Consider the following 27,993-nt stretch of genomic DNA (forward strand, 5'->3'; position numbering starts at 1 on the left):
CAGTTACAGGGTAGTTCAATATACCAATTTATAGCCCTTTAAATTCCCTTTTGACTAACCTGTAGTGTTTTTTTCTAAAACGTCAAATAACCGAGTTACTTACTGTTAAAATTAAGTTGTTTGCTGTAAAGTGTGAATTTGACAGTTTTCACTTTGACTGCCCATAACTCTGTTATTTTGACAGTTACAAGGTGGTTTAATATACCAATTTGTAGCCCTTAAATTTCTCTCTTCACCACCCTGTATAGCGTTTTTACCTAAAACGTTAAATAACTGAGTTATTTACTGTTAAAATTGAGTTGTTTGCTGTAAAATGTGAATTTGACAGTTTTCACTTTGACTGCCCATAACTCTGTTATTTTGACAGTTACAAGATGGTTTAATATACCAATTTGTAGCCCTTAAATTTCTCTTTTCATCACCCTGTATAGCGTTTTTACCTAAAACGTCAAATAACCGAGTAATTTACTGTTAAAATTGAGTTGCTTGCTGTAAAGTGTGAATTTGACAGTTTTTACTTTGACAGCCTATAACTCTGTTATTTTGGCAGTTACAGGGTGGTTCAATATACCAATTTGTAGCCCTTTAAATTCCCTTTTGACCACCCTGTATAGCGTTTTTACCTAAACCGTCGAATAATTGAGTTATGTACCGTTAAAACTGAGTTATTTGCTGTAAAGTTTGAATTTGACAGTTTTCACTTTGACAGCCCATAACTCTGTTATTTTGACAGTTACAGGGTGGTTCAATATACCAATTTATAGCCCTTTAAATTCCCTTTAACCTGTAGTGTTTTTTTCTAAAACGTCAAATAATCGAGTAATTTACTGTTGAAATTGAGTTGCATGCTGTAAAGTGTGAATTTGACAGTTTTCACTTTGACAGCCCATAACTCTGTTATTTTGACAGTTACAGGGTGGTTCAATATACCAATTTATAGCCCTTTAAATTCCCTTTTGACTAACCTGTAGTGTTTTTTTCTAAAACGTCAAATAACCGAGTAATTTACTGTTGAAATTGAGTTGTTTGCTGTACAGTTTGAATTTGACAATTTTCACTTTGACATGCCATAACTCTGTTATTTTGACAGTTACAGAGTGGTTCAATATACCAATTTAAATTAAATCAAATTTGCAGGGTTTGAAATCTAACTTTTAATTAATATTTTCTCTTTTTTCTTCTTAATTTTTAAATTGAATCTTGCAGGGTTTGTCTAATCGGTTTGTCGCGTTCAAGAGCGCGGTAACGCAGGACGTTATCACGCGTTCTCTGCACTTGATTTTGGCGTACGTTGCCAAGAACAAGATGGCCGATTTACTTTTGTATTTGGGGCCGTTTGCCGAACTCACCCTGGAGAAAGATGCTATGTAAGTTTTCTGATTGGTCAAGAAAAGCTATTTTGGCCAATCACAAACTACCAACGCTTTTTCCAGTATTCTGTACAAAAATCATTATTTGGTTACTTACACAGGTTGGCATTTATCACAAAACACATCTTACTAGAAGACCAGACCAATCAGTCGATTATCTACTTTATGAAGAAATTATCTAGAAAACCGGGTAAGTTTTTACTTTTTTTTTTTTCATTTGATTAGTAGACAGATTATTTTTTTCCAAAACTAGTGAAACCAAGATCCGGCACTCCAAAAAGCAAATAATAAACCTAAAACAACGTTTAGTAACTAAGTCCAAATAAAACGCCGTGTTTTTTGTATAAAACTGGATATAATTTATGAATCAACTATGTGTACATATTTAAACAATACACATAAATCTTACAGGTCGGCTTATAAACAAAATATACAAATTAAATAACATTTTACAATAATAATTCATCTTGTGCCTTTCTCAATTGTACAGTGTGTTTTAAATAAAATTTAAGAAAACTGAGCCACAATCTCCTATTTACACTCTCGCCTAAAATTATAGGTAAAAAAATAAAATATGTTTAAAAAATTAGTTTGTTTCGAAACCCGTCCTTGCTAAAATCGTGTCTAAATAAAGCTTTTCCTTATTAAAAAATATATTAGATAACTTAAAAAACTAAATGATTTTAGCAAGAAATGTATAGTACGTGCAATTCGCGCTAACCGGGCGGCAAAATAGAACCTAAACATTAACAATATCAACAAACAACAAATTTTCTTTCTTTACACTAAAATAAAAAAATAAATAAATAAAACACAAGGATAATAGTAAAGTGTTTTTTCTCTTTAAAAAAAAATGACGGAAAACTTGTTGAAATCGTGCGTAAGCAAATCAAAAACTTATCACAATAAATTGTTTAAAAAAAAAATACAACCGAATAGGAATTTTAATAACGCCATTTCCTCCCTTGTTAATTGTCCTAATAACGTTGAGACTGTCAAAAAAGTCATCGTCCCAACGAATTTTTATAATAATATCCTATTTAAAATACAAAACGGTTCGGAAAAAAATGAAATTACGGTAAAATCGTTAATGGTTTGAATTATTCACAAGTATCGCGTTTATATTTATATGTCAACTTACAATATGTACAAAAATATGATTACACGTCTTACAAACCGCGGCCTTAAACGTTAATTGACTTTGTACAAATTTCAATAACTTAAACGATTTCTGAGTGCGCAATCTAAACTAGCTAAGACATTTTTTGTTTTTCAAACAAATTCGACTGCGGGACTCGAAATTCGTCGATCACTCTGTACACAATCGGCGTTTTCTAGTAAAATAATGTTGGTTTGTTTAAACGGGGAAATTTGAAATGTCCAAGTAAATTACTAAAGACTGTGCCCAATTGAAAGTTTTTACGTGGCAATAATTGTTTTTGAGGTAACCGAGTGAAGAATGGTAACATACAGGATGTTTAATTTAAAATAATCTGTTATTACCCCAGCACTCGTCTACAAACAAGCTTTTCGTTAAAAATTATGTTGGAAAATGTCAAAGTACCTACCAGGTAGGTTAGATGACTGATATCTCAGAAACTAACTCCTGAACAATGACAGCTGTCATTTGGCTGTAATTGAAAATATTGAAATTCACAGTTGTTTCCACATTTTCAGTTCTACAAGCAGGTTTGATGAGTGATATCTTAGAAACTAGCATCTGAAATTTTTTGACAGCTGTCAACCTAACCTAGGACTGTAACTATACTGAAATTGACAGCTGTCACCTGGCTGCAACCGTAAACATTGAAATTCACTGTTGTTTCCACATTTTCAGTTCTACAAGCAGGTTTGATGAGTGATATCTTAGAAACTAGCACCTGAAAAAAGCTGAAATTTTTTGACAGCTGTCAACCTTACCTAGGACGGTAACTGTGCTGAAACTGACAGCTGTCATTTGGCTGTAATTGAAAATATTGAAATTCACAGTTGTTTCCACATTTTTAGTTCTACAAGCAGGTTTGATGACTGTTATCGTAGAAACTAGCACCTGAAATTTTTTGACAGCTGTCAACCTGACCTAGGACTGTCACTGTACTGAAATTGACAGCTGTCACTTTGCTGTAATTGAAAATATTGAAATTTGTTGTTTCCACATAAGCTCTACAGGCAGGTTTGATGAGTGATATCTTAGAAATTAGCAGAACCTGAAGAAAGCTGAAATTTTTGACAGCTGTCAACCTAACCCAGGACTATATTGTACTGAATTTGACAGCTGTCACCTGGCTGTAATTGAAAATATTGAAGTTTACAGTGGTTTCGACATTTTAAGCTCTACAGAGAGGTTTGATGACTGATATCTTAGAAACTAGCACCTGAAGAAAGCTGAAATTTTTTGACACCTGTCAACCTGACCTAGAACTGTAACTGTACTGAATTTGACAGCTGCCACTTGGCTATAATTGAAAATCACAGTTGTTTCCACATTTTAAGCTCTACAGGCAAGTTTGATGAGTGATATCTTAGAAACTAGCACCTGAAAAAAGGTTGAGATTTTTGACAGCTGTCAACCTAACCTAGGACTGTAACTGTACTGAATTTGACAGATGTCAACCTAACCCAGGACTATAATTGTACTGAATTTGACAGCTGTCACTTGATTGTAATTGAAAATCACAGTTGTTTCCACATTTTAAGCTCTACAAGCAGGTTCGATGACTGATACCTTAGAAACTAGCTCCTGAAAAAAAACTGAAATGTTTGACAGCTGTCAACCTAATTCAGGACTATAATTGTACTGAATTTGACAGCTGTCACTTGGCTGTAAATGAAAATATTGAAATTCACGGTTGTTTCCACATTTTAAGCTCTACAAGCAAGTTTGATGAGTGATATCTTAGAAACTAGCAGCGCCTGAAAAAAGCTGAAATTTTTGACAGCTGCCAACCTAACCCAGGACTATAATTGTACTGAATTTGACAGCTGTCACTTGGCTGCAATTAGAAATTCACAATTGTTTCTAAAATAGTGTCAAACAATTAGACATTGGATAGGTTCGATGACTGATATCTCAGAGACTAGTTCCTGAAAAAAGCTGAAATTTTTGACAGCTATTTTGGTCAGAATGGCTCAATTAAAAAGACAATAAAAAAACCAAGTGTTTTCAAGATGTTTGTTCACCCGGTAAAAATACTACTTAATATACAGAGCGTCCCAAAATTGAGAGAAGGTTTATTTTTTTATGCATTTAAGGACTCTACGTAAAGTTGTAAGTACTAATTTTCGATTTTTAACTACTCCATGTCTAAACAAAAATTTTCCCTGATACTGAAACTAGATTTGCCTGAAAGGTAACTGTCAAACTTGCCATTACCATCACTGTCAAACTTGTCACGCAATTTTAAATTTAAAACTAATCATAATATCAAATCTAAATTGATTATCAAAAATGGGGTTAACTTTAATTTGGATGTTTGATACCATCTATCGCTCGATGACATTTTTTGACACCTGTCAATTGTCAGTTTTAATGGTTGTGCCAATCTCAGCACAGGGAGTGTAGTTTGAGATTGGTTGAAAAAAAAAGCAGCAAGCTGAAAGCTGTCAACTGCTGCAGATGTGGATATACAGTGGGTAGTTTGTGATTGGTTAAATAAAAGCAGAAAGCTGCTTTTTTTGACCAATCACTATATTGAGATTTAGGCAAATGGTGAGTCTTCATGTGCGACAGTTGTGATTGGTCGAAAAAAGCAGCTTTCAGCTTGCGGCTTTTATTCGACCAATCACAAACTACGTGCGTTGCTGCGATTTATGCAAATTGACGTTTTCTCGTGCAGTAGTTTGGATCTCTGAGGTTATGACGTTTTAACGTTATGAAAGGATTACAAGATCGTTTTATAACCTTAAACTGTCATAATTTTAAGGGTATGAATTTTTTAATTCATAAATACAGGGTAAACTTTGACAAATTTTTAACAGCACAAATCAGGAAAATGTTTTGTTTCATTATTGTTCCATCAAGTTATGTTTTATATCTTCTTACTTGAGATACCTCAAAAACATTTGTATGTCATCTGTTTGAAACTAGATTATTATTGAGTTGTTTTTTTAAATACTCTTGACACCCTTAAACCAATGTTACTAGAAAACGTGTTTATAATCTCAAAAAACCACGACCATTCATCCGAGTCCCGCAAAAGTGATGTGGATAGAAGGGGGGGCGGGCGGGCAAAAACCGCCCGCGTTTCAGGTACGTCGGCCTGACTTTGCCACAATTTTCGTAATTGAATATTAAACTATTATATTACAGTGTCGCCCGTTGCCCTACTATCACCTAACCTCGCAGTCTTTACTCAGTTGGGGGGGCGCGGGGGGAATTTGAAGAGGCAAGTTGGCTATTGAGTTTGGTTCCGATTTGGTAACGGAATCGGGCGGCGGTTGGCCCGGTTGGGCGGCCCGATCCTCTTGTTTCGCCGAGTCTGATTCGATTTTAGCCGGTTTGGTCACGTAACCGGAACCTTCACCGCATCGCGAGATTTTTAATTTAATCGGGGTGTGTTTGGGTGGTTCAAGTTGGGGCGTGTCTTTAGTCCGTTCCTCTTTACCGACACTATCACAATTCACTTTCGCTTTCCCGAAACGGATAATTAATTTAGTTGATGTGGTTTGATCGGATATGATTCGCACCTCGGCTCCGTTCGACTTTTTCCGATCCTTTTTCTTTTGTTTATCTTTTTTGTGCTTGATTTTCAGATCGGCCATCACTTGTTTGCGGAACTTCATGCTGTCGCGCATCAAGTCTTCCACGGATGGTTTCATAATGGGTGCGAGACGTTTTTTCGGCGGTCTCATCCTGCTTTCTTCCTTGTTTTCGTCACCGGTCACCACACTATTGCTGGTAGGGCCGATTTTTATTTTTAATTTCGGTGTGGTCTTAGCTGCGCGGCCTTTAACTTTGTGTTGTTTAGTTCCGTCTGTTGTTGCGGACGCTCCACTGCTGGCCGAACCTCTTCTACGGTCACTAAGCGTGTTTATCGATACGTCCAAGTGTTTTAACTCTCTAGCCAGGCCTCGTGTTTTTTTGTGGTGTTTACTTTCGGTAAAATCGTCAGTACGGTAGTCTCGATAGTCTTCTTTAGTTGGTATGCTAGTCATGGAAGCCACCGCCTTTGGTATGGTAATAATTGTGCGACTGACAGATGGCGCTACTAGCGTTGGTGTGGTGGTTAAACTGGGATTGATAGAGGGATCATCCATATTCATGTCCTGAGTCCAGTATTGTCGTAACAATTCTTTTTTACGCATTCTTCTTAAATTTGAGGTACCCACCGATGAGGGCACTGTCATCGGAATGTTGGCTGACATATTATTGGCCGCTATACTAGGACTAACATTTGATACGGTGTTTATAGTAGGTCGAGGCACTAATGGAACACTGGCCGTGTAGTTTGCTATGGGGCCTTTAATCTTGACTTTCAACTGGTTACGTGAATCAGACAAGGACACTTTAATGTTACTGCTGTTGTTATTGGCCACTTCTGGAGCGGACGGTTCCTCTTTTTGGCACAAGGCGGTGTGCAAGGCTTTTTCAAAGTCCTCGTCCAGCTCTTCGTGTACTTGCGCTCCGGCCGTTCCACTGGCAAAGGCGCTCAGCAAGTTTTGCTCGTTGTAGCTCGGTTGATCGAAAGTTGCGGTGTTGTTGTAAGTGCGCATGTCCACCGGACCGGGAAGGACCGGATTTGGAAAGGCGGAAGCGGCAACGGCGGGTTCCGCCTCCGTTTTCGGACTGGGCGGTTTCAAATCCGCGTTGAAACGATTCTTCGGGCTGGCAAATTTCGGCGACTTTGGCGAACTGTACGAATCGAACTTTTTCTCGTGCACGTCCACCGATTTGCGACGTTCGCGCATCGACTTCAAATCCGCCATGTTTTCGTTGCAAATGTCGTCGTCGAAATCGAGATCGTACACGGTACCGACCAGTTTGTTGTGAATGGTGTTCGAACCCATAAAATCGTAATCGTTGTGATGAGCGACGCGACCGCGCCCCTTGCCTCTCCCCCTACCCCTGGAAGACGTCTGCGATTTAGCCACGCCCGATTTACCTGATCCTCGTTTGTGTTCTCCTCGTCCTCGTCCTTGGTTCGACTGCTTTTGGGACAGTTCTTGTCGGGGACTTTTTCCGGGACTTTTCGCTGGCGATTTGTTGAGTAGCTGCGACGTGACTCGGGCCGATGTCCTTGTCGGTTTACTTGGCGATTTTTTACCTAAATAAATTAATTTCATTAATACTAAAGCCATACAAATTAACAGAATTTAAACACAATGCATACCTTTAACCTAATAATTACTTTTTCTAATAAATTACATTTTAAATTTACATAAACGCTTATTATGCCTGCTTTACACCTCCCATTTAAGAATTAAATTAAATTTAAATTTCCACTAAAATTAATATTTAAACTAAGAAATCTTGTTTAGGTTTATACTACTAATTAATAATTAGAAAAATAAATGACTGTTTTGACTTACTGGACGTTCGACATTGACGTTTCTATTGTCATCGTCATTACGCGTGTTTTGTGGATAAAGAAAATTTTTATTAAAATAATTTAAAAAATTTGTTCTTAAACCACTTTTTCGGTAAAAAATCCAATTATGGAAATAGACGATTCAAGTCTAATAGACTACGTATCGCAATAGAAGACAGCAATTTACATCATGAGTGATGACAAGTATGACAGTGATAGTTCCGAAAGTCAACGAATTTAAACGAATTAAGCCGAACTTTAATAAAATTGGTTTAACTTTAATTTAAAATTAATTTTAGTTTAGTGTAATTTGTAAAAGTATAAATGGGCTCGCTTGTAAGTTCACTTTCAGCTTTGATAAATTAATTTTAGTTTAAATAAAAGTTTAGTTTAATTGTTAATTGAGAGGTATAAAGCAGGCATTAAATTTGTTAATATTGTCAAAAAATATTATTACAGTACATATTGTCTTGAAAATAAGGATTTTTTTTTCAAGAAAATAAAGAAAATTTATTTATTTAATTTATAGAAAAGGTACATTTTTGTAGGGATGTCAAGTGTTTACCATTATAGTTAGTTTTAGTAGGATTGTATGTACTTATTAAGAAAATTACCAGCATTACTTGATGAACTTCAAAGGAGGTGAAAAAGGTGGTACGTGGAGGTAGAAGGTGGGAAAAAAGGTTTTTTTTTGGTTGTTGATTGTCAAGAGAGACTTTTAATGAGAGCTGGAAAGTCAGTTTTCTAAAAAAATCGAGCACAAAATCAGACTATTGAAGATCAGGGAATCTCAGAAAGCTGTTTCCTTCCGGAACGGAAGTTACTGGATGTAATACCGAGTGCTACCAGCAATTGTACCGTCTAGTCCACGTTATGACATGGAGCAGATTGTGATAGAGGACCTATTCCAGAAGTGGTTAAATCGATAACCGAGGAGGCCTCCCGGCTGTTACCGAGATACAGCCTTTGCAGTTAAAAATCCACCCCAACGGAAAAGAAGAAGATTGGTCAACTGACGGTTTATTTTGGACAATTTGGACTCTTTGACGAAGAGTATTAGTTGTAAGTAGTTTGTAATTTTTTGTATTAAAGACATTTGTAGTTTCAATGATATATTTAGAAGCAGGACTTTTAAGTAGAAAGTAAGTTAAATAGGTTTAGTTATTTACCTTAAAAATAACTTGGCATCCCTATAATAGAATTTTTATTCAAGCTTATTTATTTAAATTTTCTTTCTTTACTAGAATATTAGAATGAATGGTCAGGGTGAATCTGATGCCAGTTATGACGATATTATCATGCAACTAGGTGGTGAGGGAGATTTAAGTAAATCTCATATTCAGGATGATAATAATCATGACACTATTTACCGACGATTTAATTATCCTAATAAATGGTCTGAGATAATAAAAAATCCTTTCAAGAAGGATCAAGAACTAAACTATTCTCCCTTCTAACGTCATCCTGGAGATGCAAAGCAGAACTGATGAAAAAAGATAAATAAAGAAAATCCCAAATCAAGCACTTGCAAGTATTATTTCTACACCTGGTAGTCCAGTTTTAAATGTCAATTTGACAGCCCATCAAAAAATAAGTTGACACATGCATTATGTCATTTTCCCAAGAAAAATACAGTTCTTCAAAGTTCGATTTAAAAAAACGGAGATTTTTGTCTTAACTGTAAAACTGTTGGAGTAATTTTAATCAAATTTGGATTATTTCCTATACGTCACTAGATCATCAAAAATAAATGTTTCTTTTAATTTCCTTGTTTAAGTTGAAAAAGACCGTATGTATCTCTTATAAAATTCTGATTTGCAACTTCGTTTACGAGATAATTGAGTTATTACGTTCAAAGACCTAAAACCAACCCAACCCAACTTAAAAATTGTCTTTGTAGCCAGTTTTCATAGTTTCCAAACAAATTGAAAGACTCTCTCACAAAAAAAAAATAATTGAAAACTATGAAAATTGACTTGAGAGGCTTAAAAACTGTGTTTGTAGTCAGCTGTCATAGTTTTTAGTTTCTTATCAAATTGACACTTTTAAAACCATTGTTTGATGTTAAAGTGTCACATTTGGTCGCTTTTCGGTCAAATTGTCATTTTCACATAATTTTTCTGTTAAATTGCTGGTTTTTCGTCCTTCTCCAATGACATATAAGTTATGGTTGAAAAGTGCCCCCTTTCGGAGCTAGCGGGCCCTAGGTATATACCCCAAAACAAAAATTAGTGGTGTTAGTGGCAGTTGTCACGTGATTGTAGAACACTATCTAACTAGACGCTTAAGTGTCAAAATAACTGTCATATATCTCAAAAATACATTTATGTCAAATACTGCAAGAAAATCTATCTAAAACCCTGATTTTTGAAACTTTAGAGCATAGTTTGACAATTTTGACGTTAGTGACAGTTGTCACGTGATTGTAAAACACTATTTAGCTAGACGGTCACGTGCCAATTGTCAAAATAACTGCCACAGTTCTAAGAAACATGTTTTATTTCAAATACTGCAAGAAAATGTTTCAAAACCCTGATTTTTGCAACTTTAGAGCATAGTTTGACAATTTTGATGTTAATGACAGTTGTCACGTGATTGTAGAACAATATTTAACTAGACGCTAAAGTGTCAATTGTCAAAATAACTGCCATAGTTCTAAGAAACATGTTTTATATCAAATACTGCAAGAAAACGTTTCAAAACCCTGATTTTTGCAACTTTAGAGCATAGTTTGACAGTTTTGACGTTAGTGACAGTTGTCACGTGATTGTAGAACAATATTTAACTAGATGCTGAAGTGTCAATTGTCAAAGTAACTGTCACAGTTCTAAAAAACATGTTTTATTTCAAATACTGCAAGAAAACGTTTCAAAACCCTGATTTTTGCAACTTTAGAGCATAGTTTAACAATTTTGACGTTAGTGACAGTTGTCACGTGATTGTAGAACACTATTTAGCTAGACGGTCACGTGACAATTGTCAAAATAACTGCCACAGTTCTAAGAAACATGTTTTATATCAAATACTGCAAGAAAACGTTTCAAAACCCTGATTTTTGCACCTTTAGAGCATAATTTGACAGTTTTGACGTTAGTAGGAGTTGTCACGTGATTGTAGAACAATATTTAACTAGACGCTGAAGTGTCAATTGTCAAAATAACTGCCATAGTTCTCAGAAACATGTTTTATTTCAAATACTGCAAGAAAATGTTTCAAAACCCTGATTTTTGCAACTTTAGAGCATAGTTTGACAATTTTGATGTTAATGACAGTTGTCACGTGATTGTAGAACAATATTTAACTAGACGCTAAAGTGTCAATTGTCAAAATAACTGCCATAGTTCTAAGAAACATGTTTTATATCAAATACTGCAAGAAAACGTTTCAAAACCCTGATTTTTGCAACTTTAGAGCATAGGTTGACAGTTTTGACGTTAGTGACAGTTGTCACGTGATTGTAGAACAATATTTAACTAGACGCTGAAGTGTCAATTGTCAAAGTAACTGTCACAATTCTAAAAAACATGTTTTATATCAAATACTGCAAGAAAACGTTTCAAAACCCTGATTTTTGCAACTTTAGAGCATAGTTTAACAATTTTGACGTTAGTGACAGTTGTCACGTGATTGTAGAACACTATTTAGCTAGACGGTCACGTGACAATTGTCAAAATAACTGCCACAGTTCTAAGAAACATGTTTTATATCAAATACTGCAAGAAAACGTTTCAAAACCCTGATTTTTGCACCTTTAGAGCATAATTTGACAGTTTTGACGTTAGTAGAAGTTGTCACGTGATTGTAGAACAATATTTAACTAGACGCTGAAGTGTCAATTGTCAAAATAACTGCCATAGTTCTCAGAAACATGTTTTATATCAAATACTGCAAGAAAATGTTTCTAAACCCTGATTTTTGCAACTTTAGAGCATAGTTTGGTAGTTTTGACGTTAGCGACAATTGCCACGTGATTGTAGAACACTACTTAACTAGACGCTGAAGTGACAATTGTCAAAATAACTGTCATAAATCTCAAAAACACGTTTTATATCAAATACTGCAAGAAAACGTTTCAAAACCCTGATTTTTGCAACTTTAGAGCATAGTTTGACAGTTTTTACGGTAGTGACAGTTGTCACGTGATTGTAGAACAATATTTAACTAGACGCTGAAGTGTCAATTGTCAAAATAACTGTCATAAATCTCAAAAAAATGGTCTTGTTTCGAAACCTGTGTTAAAATGAAATTCTAGTCGAATTTTGACTTGTTGTCTTAGAGGATAATTTAATTTGGAGTAAGAAAATGACTGTTTAAAGCGCATTTTTAGAATCCTCATTAAATTTCTTATTCAATAAACTGAAAAAGTATATAAAAAGTTTTACAACCAACATAATGTAAGATATACAGTGTAGTCCAAATTGGTGATGCATGTATAGGGATATCCGTTATCGTAAGAGATACAGGATCGGTAAGTGGGAAAAGTTTTAGGGAATTCAATGCCAAATTCATACTCGGTTTTGAAATTAGATTATCATTTTTCGTTTTCCGGGAAATTGGGAAAACGTGAAACACTGCATTTTTAACTTTGCCTTATAGGACCTTAACGAAGATAAAAATATTTTTGAAAATGTTACCTTATTAGGGCACTTTTTGACGTAGAATACGATGGTGTAATTAGAATTTTTTTATCGGCACTTGTTTCGAAGTTATGCATGACTAATTTGGAAAATCTTATGGGCGCCATGTTAGATTTTTAAATTTTCGGAAGAAACAGGAAAAAAATGATAATTTTTGCAAATGATAATCTAATTTCAAAACCGGGTATGAATTTGGCATTGAATTCCCTAAAACTTTTCCCATTTAACCGATCCTGTATCTCTTACGATAACGGATATCCCCATACATGCATCACCAATTTGGACCACACTGTATACAAAAAAAAAACAGGAAAAGGTAAAGGAACCACAAAAAGGGTAGCTAGCACTGGCAACATTGCTAGTACTTGAGCCAAAAATGTCAAACAAAATTATATTGAAAAAATACTCACCGACTGAAAGTTTAACAGCAGCGCTAGGTGATTCCATCACATTACCCCCAGTATCAGCGGGTATGATTGGTAAAACGTCATCAGAGCTGGTCTTACTAGTGGGCGTGAGTAAAGGCGTTTCCACAACGGTGGGCGCGCTCCCCGGATGCATATCCACCGTTTGATCCTCTATCGTGGTCGGAATGTTTACCATGGCCGCGGTGAACTCCATGTTATGTTGCGTCGACGTAAACGTGGCCGAATACGGTATGGATTCCTCCATCGGTTTGGTCATGGGCGGGAACGGAGCACCAAACGCTGGAGGAAACATCCCCGTCGATCCGGTAGGTGGAAACGAGATCTGCGCGTTAAGGTTGGGCGGGGGGAACAAACTGACTGGAACCATTGACGGATCGGGGTACCCACCAAATTGGTCCACGTGGTTCGGCGGGAAAGGCATGTAGGCGGCCATGTCGAGTGAGGGAGCCTGAACAGTTTTCTCTTCTGATGCGGTGCTCGAGCTCGAACTGGACGATGATCGCCTACTCGGCATTACAGAACTATCCGCCCAGATGGCACTTGGGTGGATGTGCGGACGCGGTGATGGACTAGGCATAACAGACATTGGGGTTTGTGAGATTCTCGAATCTAGCACGGGTTGGTTAAAGACCGGCGGTGGATGGACGGTGGGAAACTGGTGTATAAATTGATGCTGGTTGTTTATGTGTATATTAGTGTAATTATCACTCGGTGGTACCCAACGCTCATCGCCCTCTACAGGTGCTGAATGAATCAACCCTTGCGACTGTTCTTCGTAAGGTTTTTCATGTACAGGAGCGGAAGTTGGTTCAACTGGAACAGGTTCTTTTTCTTGATTAAATATACTTTCTTTAACGAACGTGTCTTCTTTAATAAAAACATCATCCACCACAGCCTGTACGGTGTTTTCAGGCACCACCTGTTCCGAATTATCCCCGCTTTCCACATCGTTAACACTACCCGTGTCATCTGAAGATTTTTTATTCAAGCCCATCCTTAGTTTCTCCACTAAATTCAACGTTTCACGTGCACTGTCTTCTTTACTGTCCTCTTTGATTGCGGACATGTTATTGTACGCGTATGACGGTCCTTTCATCATCTCCTCCTTGGTGAGACCAAGACTTTCTTCAAAACTAGCCAAGTCGAGTAAATCGGAAGTTTTGCATTGCGACGGTGGTGAAAACATCGGTTTATCTTGCAGGTCTTCCAAAGATTTGCTAGTAGCATTTTTGATTTCCTGAGTAGTTTGGTACGATTCCAATAAAGTGTCTTGCAACTTTTGAGATTGCAAGTGATCGTCTACTATCCGATCCGCGTTGGAAATTTCATCGCTCAGTTTAGTTTCGTTCGTCTTGTTCTCCGTGTTATTCGTTGTCGAGTTGTGTTTAATTTCTGTCTTCTTATTGGGACTTCCAAACAGTCTCTCCAGCGTGGATTTGTGACCCTCTTTCTCTTTGCTGGCTTTCCGTTCCCGGATTTCTTTTTCCAGGTCCGGTTCTGGCTGTTTCACGTCTTCGTCCGTTTTACCGATCGGAGACTGTACACCGGCTGCATCGGTCTTTTTAATATCGGAATGTGGAACATCAGCGGCGGGTGCTGTTTCAGGTTGTTCTCTTTCCACACTGACACGTTGGTCATTAGGCAGATCTCCTGGCCGGACATTAACATCTCTGACCCGATCACCGGATTGAACGCGTGTCCTAGGCGGTCGCCCTCGACCTCTTCGTGCCGGTTCCTCTCTTTTAGTAGGCGACAATTTTTTGTCATTCTTTCGGGCGTCCGTCGCGTCGACGATCTTGTGAGGTTTTTTAGGGGACCCGGTTGCTGGTGACTTCTTGTTTGGCGTTGTGACGGGTTTTCGGTTCGCGACCGGTTTGCTAGGGGTCGAATCGTCGCTAGACCCGCTCGAATCGGATGTGCTGGAGGAGGACGCCGCTGAACGGGCTCCCTTGTCAAGAAAGGGCCAGTCCTTGGCGTTACTACTCCGCTTAGCCGATTCGTCGCGGCTCTCCGATCGCGGTGGTGGCGCTGGCGTTTCTTCGCTGTCCGAGCTTGAGCTGGTGTCTGAGGAACTGCTCGAGGAAGACGAGGAAGTGCTGGAGGAATGCGTCGAAGACTTTCGTTTGTTGTCTTGTTGGATTTTAGCTGGAGGGGGTTGTTGTGTTTTAGGTGGGTCTTTTTTAGGAGGAGGTTCAGTTGTTTGGGATGTTTCGGTAGGTGTTGAAGTGGATTTGCTGCCGCCCAATCCGCTTTTGATATGTTCCGCAGCTTTTTTGGCGGCTTGTCTTTGCGGTACAAACGCCAGTAGTTCTTCATTACTAGGAACAAGCGGTTTCTTTTCTGGTTCGGCTTCTCTAGGGGATTTCCCTTTTGATTTTGGCTTGACAACCTCTTTGCGTTCTTTTTCTTCAGGTTTAGTCAGGGCTTGTGGTTCTTCACTAGGGGTCACTTGTTGTGGATGCTCTTTTGTTCGATTAGTGAGTTTCAAATTTTCTGAGGCTTTTTTGGCCGCTTGTCTTTGCGGCACTATGAGATCCGAGGGTACATAATCTTTCTTTTTGGTCACCACTTTGTCTTCGACTTTCGGTTTCCGTTTAGGGCTTTTGCCTTTGTTTGAAAAGTCTTTCACTGCAGCTTTAGTTCTGAGTGTATTTTGGGTGTTTTTGGCTGAAACGTCCGAACTTTCGCTGTCCGAGTATATTGAGGAAATGTTTTTAGGATGATTGTCGAATTTCTTGGACGTTTTCATCGGCAACAAATCATCACTCTCGCTTCCCGTATCTCCCAACTGTCTGGCTACTTGGCCTAGACGAGATCGAGATGGTTGTTTGGAAGCGGGGACGTCGTCTTCGCTACTGCTTTCTCCTTTACTGCGCGATAACACGCGTTTTTTACGATCCTGACGTTTCCTGGGTGTTGTTGGAACTTTCTTTTTGAGTTTGTCATCGTCCGAGCTGCTGCGCAACTGATTTTCTTTATTGTCTTTAGGCAGTTCGTCGCTACTGCCCGCACTCGACAAACTGCTGCCGTACAAACTGCTAGTGTTTCTCCTCTTGGAAGACCCATTGAAATAAACTTTTTTATAAGGGTTATTTTTGACATCCCGGAACAGGCCGTTCACGTCTGATTTGTTCAATTCATCTGCTGAGTTTGTTGGAGATTTGGCGCCAGCTATTCGGGCTAAAATAGTGTCAAAGTCCGAAGTGTGGTCTTCGGCGTTATTGTGGGAGTACAAACGGTCATAGATGGAAGGGCCGTGATTGGCTTCGATAACTGCCTGGATTACGGCACTAGGTAGAGTGTTAGAGGACTGGAGTACAGCAGCTTGCTTGTGGAAGGTTTGTTCGCGCATCCGGAAGAAACTGCGACTTAACTTCTCCCTTCTGCTCACCATATAGCACAAGTTTCGTACGCGTTCCAAATCTTGACGCACTTGAACAAACATTTTCATTTTTTCCAAGTCGGCTTGCTCCCGTTTTTGCGACAGCACATCAACATCTTCAGATTTGGGTGGCAATAACGGTTTGTTATTTCCCGCTTTCCGTTTCAGCTTCCAATAGTTGTAAATGTACTGTAAGGCTTCTGAATCTACTCCCACGTGTAACGATTCAACATCTTTCACTGATACGTGTTTGAAAAATTCCGACTCGATTTCTTGTAACCGGGCCGCTCTCGCTTGGTTTTTCTCTTCATTGGTCATGTCTTTTCGCTTTTTCCGTTTCGAATCGTCCTCTTCCGAACCGGAACACACACTTTTCTCACTCTTTTTACTCGATTTACTGTGTTTTTCACAATACGAGCGCAACTTGACGCCATCGTCCGCGTTCTCGTCTTCGATTATCGCCCGCATCTCGAGTCCATGTTTGAACGCGCACGTCACGTGATACGCAGTTTTACAAGTTTTCACCGAGCACTGGATACACGCGCCCCGCCTCTCGCGACACAACACGCAAATCAGCGCCCATCGGCTGGACGGAATACTGGAGATCTTCGTGATTGGTTCCATTTTCTCGACGCAGCCGATGCTCACTTCGGGTATCCACAATGCGCACGAAACGTGCGCCCACTTTTGACCGGTCCGTGTCGATTTCATGGCTCCGCCCTTGTTCGGACAAAGCATGCAATCGGGCCGTTTACCGATTTTGCAGGTGCAACACAGCCACTGTCCTTCCGGTATCTTGGTGATGCCGTAACAAGCCTGATGCACGCAAATATTGCAACTGTCGCAAAACACCATTTCGTTCCCGTCTTCCGAATCGGGGGAACGACACACGTCACAGATCACATTCTCGTCGTACTCAATACCCAATCCCTCTTCGTTCCGTAGGATCGACTGGATTTTCTCCCAGCAGCACAGCTCTAGGCGTTCCATCACCCGTTCTAGTTGGTCTTCGTACACGTGCGGTAGACAGCACGCGGCCCGCTCAGCGTTGAGAATCTTCAACCAGGCAACGTCGCATTCGTCCAGGTCGTACGAACACGCCGCTTCCGCTTGCGCGGGCGCGTTGGAAAAAGCGTGCGTTTCCGGATCGAAGTTTTCATCTTTTGTTATTCGTATGTATTGGTTTTTTGGCCTGAGAAACAAATACATTATTGAATTCACTAGAGAAAATTTCACAAACTATTCGAACGTACAGTCTAAAGTCCTTGTGGACTTTGTAGGATCTGGTGCGCATGGTGCTGACGCACGGTTCCGGTAATGAGTCCGGATTAACCGGAACTTGAACGCCTCGTTCCCATTCCTGTTTCCACTGATCGACGATAACCCAATATTCGTCTTGGGCTAGCGGCTCCGAATCCGGTAATTTCATGGCACTAATGATTAATAAAAAAACTTTGAATGACTCTAAGTTACTTAAATACAGACTTATTGTGACTAAACTAGTTTCTGTCCAGTGACTTCTGCGTCACATCCTTTATCTTACGTTATTAGACGAAAATGGAATAAAAATTTGTGTTTTATAACGTCACATTACTAGCTACTGTCAGATTATGTATCGTAAATAAACAGCATGAGATGTTTTATAATAGAGCAGTTCTGTGTCACCAAAATGCCAATCAGGTATAGTGAAAAGAGTCTATATGCTATTGACAACCTTCCAAAGACTACCAGAAGCCTCTACAAGTTACTTACACCTTCCCAGCCTTGTTTTAAATTGTCAGAGGCCTATAGGACCGTTTTGAATGTGCCAGAGACCTCTAAATGCTACTGAGAACTTTCTGAAAAATCCCAGGGTCATCTACAAGTGTCTTAAACTTTCTTAGGACTGTTTTAAATTGCCCGAGGCCTGTAGGCCGGTAGTAGGTAGGTTAAAACTGTGTTTCTGACACTTCAAACTTTGACATCGCTTTTTTCCTTGACTGTACCAAATTTTGTACTGTTTTTTCAGGTTATTGGATATGAAATTTAATGAGGATTCCAAAAATGTGCTTAAAACAGTAATTTTTTTTCTCCAAGTGGGTTTTATCGGCGATTTTGTCCCTGACAGTCCATTCAAACTGTGTTTCTGGCAATTCAAACTTTGACACCGCTGTTCTCCTTGACTGTACAAAAATTTTGTAGTGTTTTTTCAGGTTTTAAATAGGAAATTTAATAAGGATTCCAAAAATATGCCTAAAACTGTCATTTTCTCACTTCAAGTGGGTTTTATAGGCGATTTTGTCCCTGACAGTCCATTCAAACTGTGTTTCTGGCAATTCAAACTTTGACACTGCTTTTCTCCCTGACTGTACCAAATTTTGAAGCGTTTTTTCAGGTTTTAAATAGGAAATTTATTAACGATTCCAAAAATGTGCTTAAAACAGTCATTTTCTCACTGCAAGTGGGTTTTATAGGCGATTTGGTCCCTGACAGTCCTTTCTAACTGTGTTTCTGGCAATTCAAACTTTGACACAGCTTTTCTCCTTTATTGTACAAAATTTTGTAGTGTTTGTTCAGGTTATTAAATAGGAAATTTAATAAGGATTCCAAAAATGTGCTTAAAACAGTAATTTTCTCACTCCAACTGGGTTTTTGAGTCGATTTTGTCCCTGACCATTCAAACTGTGTTTCTGGCAATTCAAATTTTGACACTGCTTTTCTCCCTGACTGTACCAAATTTTGTAGTGTTTTTTTCAGGTTTTAAATAGGAAATTTAATAAGGATTCCAAAAATATGCCTAAAACTTGTCTCCCAAACTTGTTTTAAATCGCCAGAAGCCTCTAGAACAGTTTTGAACCTGCCAAAGACTTTTAAATGCTATTGAGAACATTCTGAAAAGTTCCAGGGGCTTCTACAACGGTCTTAAACTTTCCCAGGACTGTTTTAAATTGCCAGAAGCCTCTAGGACCATTTTCAAAGTTCCATAGACCTCTAAATGCTCCTGACAACCTTCTAAAAAGTGCTAGAAGCCTCTACAACTGTCTTAAATTTCCCAGGACTGTTTTAAATTGCTCAAGGCCTGTAGGACCATTTTCAAAGTTCCATAGACCTCTAAATGCTATTGAGAACCTTCTAAAGGGTGCCAGAAGCCTCTTCAAGTGTCCTAAACCTTCTCAAACTTGTTTTAAATTGTCAGAGCCCTCTAGAACCGTTTTGAATGTGCCAAAGACCTTTAAATGCTATTGAGAACTTTCTGAAAAGTTTCAGAGGCCTCTACAACGGTGTTAAACTTTCCCAGGACTGTTTTAAATTGTCAGAGGCGTCTAGGACCATTTTCAAAGGTCCATAGACTTTCAAATGCTATTGAGAACTCTCTAAAAAGTGCAGGAAGCTTCTACAAGGGTCTTAAACCTTCCCAAACTTGTTTTAAATTTTCAGAGGCCTCTAGGATCATTTTCAAAGTTCCATGGATCTCTAAATGCTATTGAGAACCTTCTAAAGGGTGCCAAAAGCCTCTTCAAGTGTCTTCCTCTTCAAATTAAATCTGACCGTTTAATCAGCGACGTACGTTTTTTGCAGACAGTCACTGAACAGACTATATTCAGTTTTAATACATGATTTTCGGATCAACATAGGCCTATTGGAACTATCTTTTAAAATTATTTCCAGTAATTCAAAGTTGTATTTTTTAAATGGAATATCTAGTGTTTTACTTTACCATTATTTACAAGATAACTTCATTAAGGATAATACGTTTAAGATTTACACTTTCTTAGATATTAGACTTCTGTTTGATTTTTATCAACCAAAATTGGTTTGTGCACTGTTAAAAGTGCATAAATTGACCAGCTCCTACATACATAATTATAAATCTAAATTATGCCAACAAAGTAAATAAAATTGTCATTAGCAAGTTGGGCTATTTGTGAGCTTATCGTATTGCATTTCCTTGGCCAAGTCAACAACTAGGAACCACTTATTTAAAGGTTTACATGATGGACTTCTAAACAACAAATTCTACCTGAATTATATGGTTCTGCTGTTAGTTTACTGAAATAAAATTTGATTTGTATTTTCTTCAAATTCAGTACTTAAAACCGGTTTACAATTTAAACATTTATTAAAATATTTGTTGCAGTTCAAGTATTTTAATCTATTTTATCTAATAGTTCTAAAGTAGAGTAATTATTTATTATTATCTATTTAAGTATCTTGGAAGTGATAAAAGGTGGTATAGTATGTAATACAACATTTACCTTGTATTTAATGTAGATTTAAAATTATATTCTATTAAAAAAATGTATATTTTTAACACACCCTCTCTATGGGCTATTTAATTAAAAACATGCATTTTTTTACATTTATCTATTTGCAAAATTTCAATGGAGTAAAGAGATCAGTATCTAAGCAATAATTGCTACTAAGATTAGCAACTATTTTGAGTATTTGTTCATATCACTATGCATTTTTTTGCAGTCTAAAAGTATAGAAATTATTGTTTTTATTGAGGGTATGATAAGAATTTATTGTTTTTCATCTCCTTATCGTTTTTATAGTTTGAAGTGATTCTAGGGAAAATTGTGGATATATCAGCAAAATTATGTGTAATTTTCTGCTTTCCAAAACTTTATGATGGATTGCAATTAAGTTGATCTTTGAAAATGAATCAAGAATGAACAAACCTTTGTTCCTATGGAAGTGTAGGATGTCTAAAGTATGGTACAAACCAAGGCAATTAGTGCTAACGTCATAAGGACACATTTGTCGCTTTAAATTGAATCGTTTAACTTCAAGCCGTCTTCCACTGTAATCTAAAAAGCTATAGCTGTCACTGCCTAATGATACAGGGTGTTCCAAGATTTAGTGCATCGAAATAACACACAAGGAACAAGGTGTCTTTTTGCTGCTATTCAGTACTCATTCTAATCAGATTAGTATAAAATATTGCAACATACTATATTGTAATCACCAGTTGCTCCAGTGTCAGAAAAATATTTACTGTAGAATGCTAAAGTCGAAAAGACACTCTTGTGATTCTCTTTGTATTTTTTGGCAAATATCTTCCTTAGATGATTATTTAGAACACGAACAAATGGTATGCAGCTTTCCTCCTTCCTTAGTAGGTTGAACCTTGAAAATATCTCTCTCAGAGCAAAATTGCCCTGTCTCATTTTTGTAGAGAAAGCAATTTGAAAAGAAAACAAGCTAACAGAATGTTTGCTAGTTGATTCAAAATTGCTTATTCTTCACTTTCTTAAATTATTATTGGAATAAATCAGGATATGCTGATATGGTAGACTTTTCACCTAATCTGAACCTTAAAAAAACATAACTTACTAACCATTAAAAACACATTAAAGTTTTAAATAATTTAAAAGTAAAATTTCAAAAATGTGCTTAAAACAGTCATTTTCTCACTCCAAGTGGATTTTATAGGCGATTTTGTCCCTGACAGTCCTTTAAAACTGTGTTTCTGGCAATTCAAACTTTGACACAGCTTTTCTCCTTGACTGTACAAAATTTTGAGGTGTTCTTTCAGGTTTCAAATAGGAAATTTAATGAGGATTCTAAAAATGTGCGTAAACGAGTCATTTTATCACTCCAAGTGGGTTTTACAGGCGATTTTGTCCCTGACAGTCCATTCAAACTGTGTTTCTGTCAGTTCCAACTTTGATACCACTTTTCTCCCTGACTGTATCAAATTTTGAAGTGTTTTTTCAGGTTTCAAATAGGAAATTTAATAAGGATTCCAAAAATGTGCTTAAATAAGTCACTTTCTCACTTCAAGTGAGTTTTTCAGGCGATTTTGTCCCTGACAGTCCATTCAAACTGTGTTTCTGGCAATTCAAACTTTGACACCGCTCTTCTCCCTGACTGTACCAAATTTTGTAGTGTTCTTTCAGGTTATCAGATAGGAAATTTAATGAGGATTCCAAAAATGTGCTTAAAACAGTCTTTTTCTCACTCCAACTGGGTTTTTCAGTTGATTTTGTCCCTAACAGCCAATTCAAACTTTGACACCGCTTTTCTCACTGACTGTATTAAATTTTGAAGTGTTTTTTCAGGTTATTAAATAGGAAATTTAATAAGGATTCCAAAAATATGCCTAAAACTGTCATTTTCTCACTCCAAGTGGGTTCTATAGGCGATTTTGTCCCTGACAGTCCATTCAAACTGAGTTTCTGGCAATTCAAACTTTGACACCACTTTTCTCCCTGACTCTACCAAATTTTGAAGTGTTTTTTCAGGTTTCAAATAGGAAATTTAATAACGATTGCAAAAATGTGCTTAAAACAGTCATTTTATCACTCCAAGTGGGTTTTATAGGCGATTTTGTCCCTGACAGTCCTTTCAAACTGTGTTTCTGGCAATTCAAACTTTGACACCGTTTTTATCGCTGACTGTACCAAATTTTGTAGTGTTTTATGAAGTTATTGGATAGGAAATTTAATGCGGATTCCAAAAATGTGCTTAAAACAGTCATTTTTTCGCTCCAAATCGGTTTGTCAAGCAATTTTGTCTATGACTGTTAAACTGTACTCAAAAGTTGCAAAAATCAGGGTTTAGAAAAGTTTTCTTCCAGTAATCGATACAAAACGTGTTTATGAGATTTATGACAGTTATTTTGATAGTGGCCACGTGACTGCCTGGCTAAATTTTCATCCCAAAACCACGTAATATCTGTCACTAAGGTCAAAACTTGCATAAATTACATTTCTTACAGTTTTCAAAACAAGACGTGTTTCTGAGATTTATGACAGTTATTTTTTGACAATTGTCAGTTTGTAAATGTAAATTACAAATTGTTCAAATAATAACCACCCCAAAAACATATTATTTGTCATAATTTAAATATGAGATAATAAAGAAAAGTGACAAAAAGCAAAAAGCTGAAAATGCTATTTTTTTTAGAAAAAACTACTTTTTCATAAAAAGTTAGAAGATTGGAACAAGAATCACTTTGTCAGCAAAGTTTTACTTTATTTATTTTATTATTGATAAACCAATATCTCCAAAACAATAAATAACAAATCAAATCAGCCTTTTATTCAGTTTTCATTTTTTAGGGTTTTATTTTAACAGCCATGACAAATTTCAATTAGACCCATAAATTTACTGGTCAAATTGGAATTTACTGGCAAATCCTACAAGGTGGTTTAGAAATAAATTAAAAATTTTTGATAATATTTTTTGTATCTCAGTTTAAAATCCCTTTTCCTTGCATGCACTTAATGCCAATGAATTATTTTTATTGTTCATAGCTGTCCACTAGGACTTAGTTAAACCAATAATAATTAATAAATTCCATTCAGTTTAGAATCAAATTAATGCAGAATGCCAATTAATCTACATGCTAATCATTTTTGAAAAGCACTTTAATGCAAAAAAATCTGCTTTATTATACAGTATACAGTGTGTCCAGGATAAGGAGGTTTTCTATGGGGATTTTGGAAACGGTTAGACATACACGTTTGGTTAAATGGGAGAAAAGTTACGTAATCATGGCCTTAATGAAACGTCGTAATTTTCTTTGGTTTTTGAGATATTTTGAAAAAAAATTATTTTATTTTTTTCTGATGTTAATATTGGACCAAAACTAATACTAAACACTTCTCCACAGCAACTTTTAAAGCTCTTTAAAGAAGCATTATTTGTGTGTATTCATGTCATGGCTGTCATTAATTTGAAAAGTCATAAATCACTACACTTTCCTTGCACACCCTGTATACTGGAAGTAAAAAACCGTCTTGCAAACTTACGATGTTAGGTTAAGGAGTTGATTAGGAACATTTTTGGTCACTTGCCATTTTTTTTAAGTTTTACAGTTTTTAAATTTTTTCGAAAAAACTGATTAAAAAAAAATTGTTTTAAGCACATTTTTGGAATCTTCATTAAATTTCCTATCCAATAACCTGAAAAAACACTACAAAATTTGGTACAGTCAGGGAGAAAAGCAGTTTGATGTTAGTAACAGTTATCACATGATTTAGAACACTATTTAGCTAAACGGTCACGTGATAATTGTTTAAATAACTGTCATACATCTAAGAAACACGTCTCGTTTTGAAAACTGTTAGAGGTGTGTTGTTTTGTGTGTTGCAGTCACGTGACCCAGAGAAAATTACTGTTTTAAGCACATTTTTGGAATTCTCATTAAGTTTCCTATTTAATAATCTGAAAAAACAGTACAAAATTTGGTACAGTCAGGGAGAAAAGCAGTGTCAAAGCTTGAACTGCAAGGAACACAGTTTGAAAGGACAGCCAGGGACAAAATCACCTGTAAAACCCACTTGGAATAAGAAAATGATTGTTTTAAGCACATTTTTAGAATCCTCATTAAATTTCCTATCCAATAACATAAAAAACACTACAAAATTTGGTACAGTCAGGGAGAAAAGCGGTGTCAAATTTTGAACTGCAAGGAACAGAGTTTGAAAGGACACTCAGGGACAAAATCGCTTGTAAAACCCACTTGTAGTAAGAAAATGATTGTTTTAAGCACATTTTTGGAATCCTCACTAAATTTTCTATCCAATAACATGAAAAACACTACAAAATTTGGTACAGTCAGGGAGAAAAGCAGTGTCAAAGTTTGAATTGCAAGAAACACAGTTTGAAAGGGCAGTCAGGGACAAAATCACCTGTAAAACCCACTTGGAGTAAGAAAATTATTGTTTTAAATACATTTTTGGTATCCTCATCAAATTTCCTATCCAATAACATGAAAAACACTACAAAATTTGGTACAGTCAAGGATAAAAGCGGTGTCAGAGTTTGCACTGCAAGGAACAGAGTTTGAAAGGACACTCAGGGACAAAATCACCTGTAAAACCCACTTGGAGTAAGAAAATGATTGTTTTAAGCACATTTTTGGAATCTTCATTAAATTTCCTATCCAATAACCTGAAAAAACACTACAAACTATGGTACAGTCAGGGAGAAAAGCAGTGTCAAAGTTTGAACTGCAAAGAACAGAGTTTGAAAGGACAGCCAGGGACAAAATCACCTGTAAAACCCACTTGAAATAAGAAAATGATTGTTTTAAGTACATTTTTGGAATCCTCATTAAATTTCCTATCCAATAACCTGAAAAACACTACAAAATTTGGTACAGTCAAGGATAAAAGCGGTGTCAGAGTTTGCACTGCAAGGAACAGAGTTTGAAAGGACACTCAGGGACAAAATCACCTGTAAAACCCACTTGAAATAAGAAAATGATTGTTTTAAGTACATTTTTGGAATCCTCATTAAATTTCCTATCCAATAACCTGAAAAAACACCACAAAATTTGGTACAGTCAGGGAGAAAAGCAGTGTCAAAGTTTGAATTGCAAGAAACACAGTTTGAAAGGGCAGTCAGGGACAAAATCACCTGTAAAACCCACTTGGAGTAAGAAAATTATTGTTTTAAGTACATTTTTGGAATCCTCATTAAATTTCCTATCCAATAACCTGAAAAAACACCACAAAATTTGGTACAGTCAGGGAGAAAAGCAGTGTCAAAGTTTGAATTGCAAGAAACACAGTTTGAAAGGGCAGTCAGGGACAAAATCACCTGTAAAACCCACTTGGAGTAAGAAAATTATTGTTTTAAATACATTTTTGGAATCCTCATCAAATTTCCTATCCAATAACATGAAAAACACTACAAAATTTGGTACAGTCAAGGATAAAAGCGGTGTCAGAGTTTGCACTGCAAGGAACAGAGTATGAAAGGACACTCAGGGACAAAATCACCTGTAAAACCCACTTGGAGTAAGAAAATGATTGTTTTAAGCACATTTTTGGAATCCTCATTAAATTTCCTATCCAATAACATGAACAACACTACAAACTATGGTACAGTCAGGGAGAAAAGCAGTGTCAAAGTTTGAACTGCAAGGAACACAGTTTGAAAGGACAGCCAGGGACAAAATCACCTGTAAAACCACTTGAAATAAGAAAATGATTGTTTTAAGCACATTTTTGAAATCCTCATTAAATTTCCTATCCAATAACATGAAAAAACACTACAAAATTTGGTACAGTCAGGGAGAAAAGCAGTGTCAAAATTTGAACTGCCAGAAACACAGTATTTATAATTTACCAGTAATTTATTGGTAATTAAAATTTAAAAAAAATTCACCAAATCATTTTATCAAGTCCATGACTATCCAACTTTTCTCCCATTCAACCAAATCTGTATCCCTAAAAGTTTTCAAGGTCCCCACCCCATAGAACAAAAATTTTAAAAACACACTTTTGTTGGTAATTTTTCCCCACACTTTTTGTACAACCTTTTCACATCAAATTTGCGCTACAATCCCCAAAACTTACCTAATCAGATCTTTCCGGAATAGTTCAGCAGGAGCCTCGGTGGTGGTTCGATTATAAATAGTTTTCAAATCATTGGCTCTTGGTTGCCAGGAGCCCTGATTGGCTTGTGCTGCTGCCAAGGAGGCCGCCTCCTCTTCCTCGGCCGCCGTCCGCTAAAAATTACCCATTTACCACCATAATACCCGGAACATATTAAAGAGTACTCACTTTGCGCCTTTTAACAGGTACAGACCCATCTTCAGTACGATTAGGTCTTTTAACTCTCTGTGACATTGCACTTGGATTGCACAAAGAGTGTTTCTTCTATGATACCTAAAAAATATTTCACTCAGTTGTCTTTATGACAGTAGATAAAGGTACCAACAAGAAAGGTGTTGGAATGTTTACAGTTTTGACTTTAATAATGGCCATTTGCTTGAATGTAAATAAATAACAATCTAATGTCTATTTTGGTTAATCTGTGATTAGTAAGGCATTTTCACACTACTAACAACCAACTGACTAAGGTGGTTGGTCTGTGATACTTACTACATAATTTTCGAATATCGAGAAATGTAGATTGTCCAGGCATTCACTTTCTGCAACAAAAATTACCCCAATTACTACAGCCAAGCCTTTTAAACGTCCACTGGGTGCTTCGCCAAGACACTGGGGGGTCTCAAACACCCAATTTCTCAACTATTTAAAAGTACACAGGGTCTTTGACAGAATGATATATGCATACTGTTGTTGAAGGTCTAGTTTCGGGACCTTCCAGGATTCCAACGCTTCCACTCAGTTTGTTGACCTTTCGGGTTTTCATCCGCAATGCATACCCCTCACTTTTTGGAGGGAAAATATAAATAAATTAGATAAATAATGGGAAAATGTAGATTGTGTCAAATAGCAGAGGTGGCTCCCATGTACGAATTGTAAACATATACGGTTTTTGCTAGATCACTGGCACGGGCACCGATCAAAACGCCCTAAAATCAATCGTCGTAAAAATTGGAACGTTCTTTACCGTTTGCTTCCGTTTTCTCATTATTTCAGGCCGATTTCGGGACTATTTTAATTAAATCGCCTCCATTAGACTCCATTTCTAAAAGCCTAACAATATGACATTACACTCTTTACAGGGGGCACCACCTGAGTCTGTCAAAAAGCACACATGCCATCTCTGTCTGACATAGGTAATTCTTGCAGCGTTGCCGGGTGTACACCACGAGCTAAAAGCATATTTTCTAATTAATTCCTGCTTTTCTTTTACTCTTGTCAATGTTAGTATTAACTCAGCTGCAAAATTAACTTAATTCTCTAATTCTGGTTCAATTAAACACATGTACATTTATTTACTGGCTGTGTTGTTTAGACA

The 27,993-nt window shown here is 37.0% G+C and overlaps 2 protein-coding genes across 2 annotated transcripts in view; one reads left to right on the top strand and one right to left on the bottom strand.

Moving 5' to 3' along the window:
• Positions 1 to 1,890, top strand: part of LOC145726904 (cohesin subunit SA-1-like) — a 40,682-nt gene extending 38,792 nt beyond the window's left edge. The window contains exons 17-19 of the mRNA XM_081976187.1: positions 1,207 to 1,367; positions 1,472 to 1,560; positions 1,624 to 1,890. Of these exons, the coding sequence (XP_081832313.1) occupies positions 1,207 to 1,367; positions 1,472 to 1,560; positions 1,624 to 1,658 (285 nt within the window). The 3' untranslated portion in view covers positions 1,659 to 1,890. The remainder of the gene's footprint in view (positions 1 to 1,206; positions 1,368 to 1,471; positions 1,561 to 1,623) is intronic.
• Positions 1,891 to 5,272: 3,382 nt separating this feature from the next.
• rno (PHD finger protein rhinoceros) lies at positions 5,273 to 27,760 on the bottom strand. Its single transcript, XM_081976184.1, has 7 exons — positions 27,643 to 27,760; positions 27,168 to 27,217; positions 26,847 to 26,951; positions 26,640 to 26,791; positions 17,598 to 17,777; positions 12,945 to 17,536; positions 5,273 to 7,633 (listed from the first exon to the last, which is right to left on the bottom strand). The coding sequence occupies exons 3-7, from the start codon at positions 26,910 to 26,912 to the stop codon at positions 5,700 to 5,702; spliced, it is 6,924 nt and encodes a 2,307-aa protein (XP_081832310.1). The 5' UTR covers positions 26,913 to 26,951; positions 27,168 to 27,217; positions 27,643 to 27,760; the 3' UTR covers positions 5,273 to 5,699.
• Positions 27,761 to 27,993: the final 233 nt, after the last annotated feature.

The sequence above is a fragment of the Ips typographus genome, linkage group LG3 (genome assembly GCF_016097725.1).
Source record: "Ips typographus isolate SLU linkage group LG3, UJ_Ityp_2.0, whole genome shotgun sequence".
NCBI lineage: Eukaryota > Metazoa > Arthropoda > Insecta > Coleoptera > Curculionidae > Ips > Ips typographus.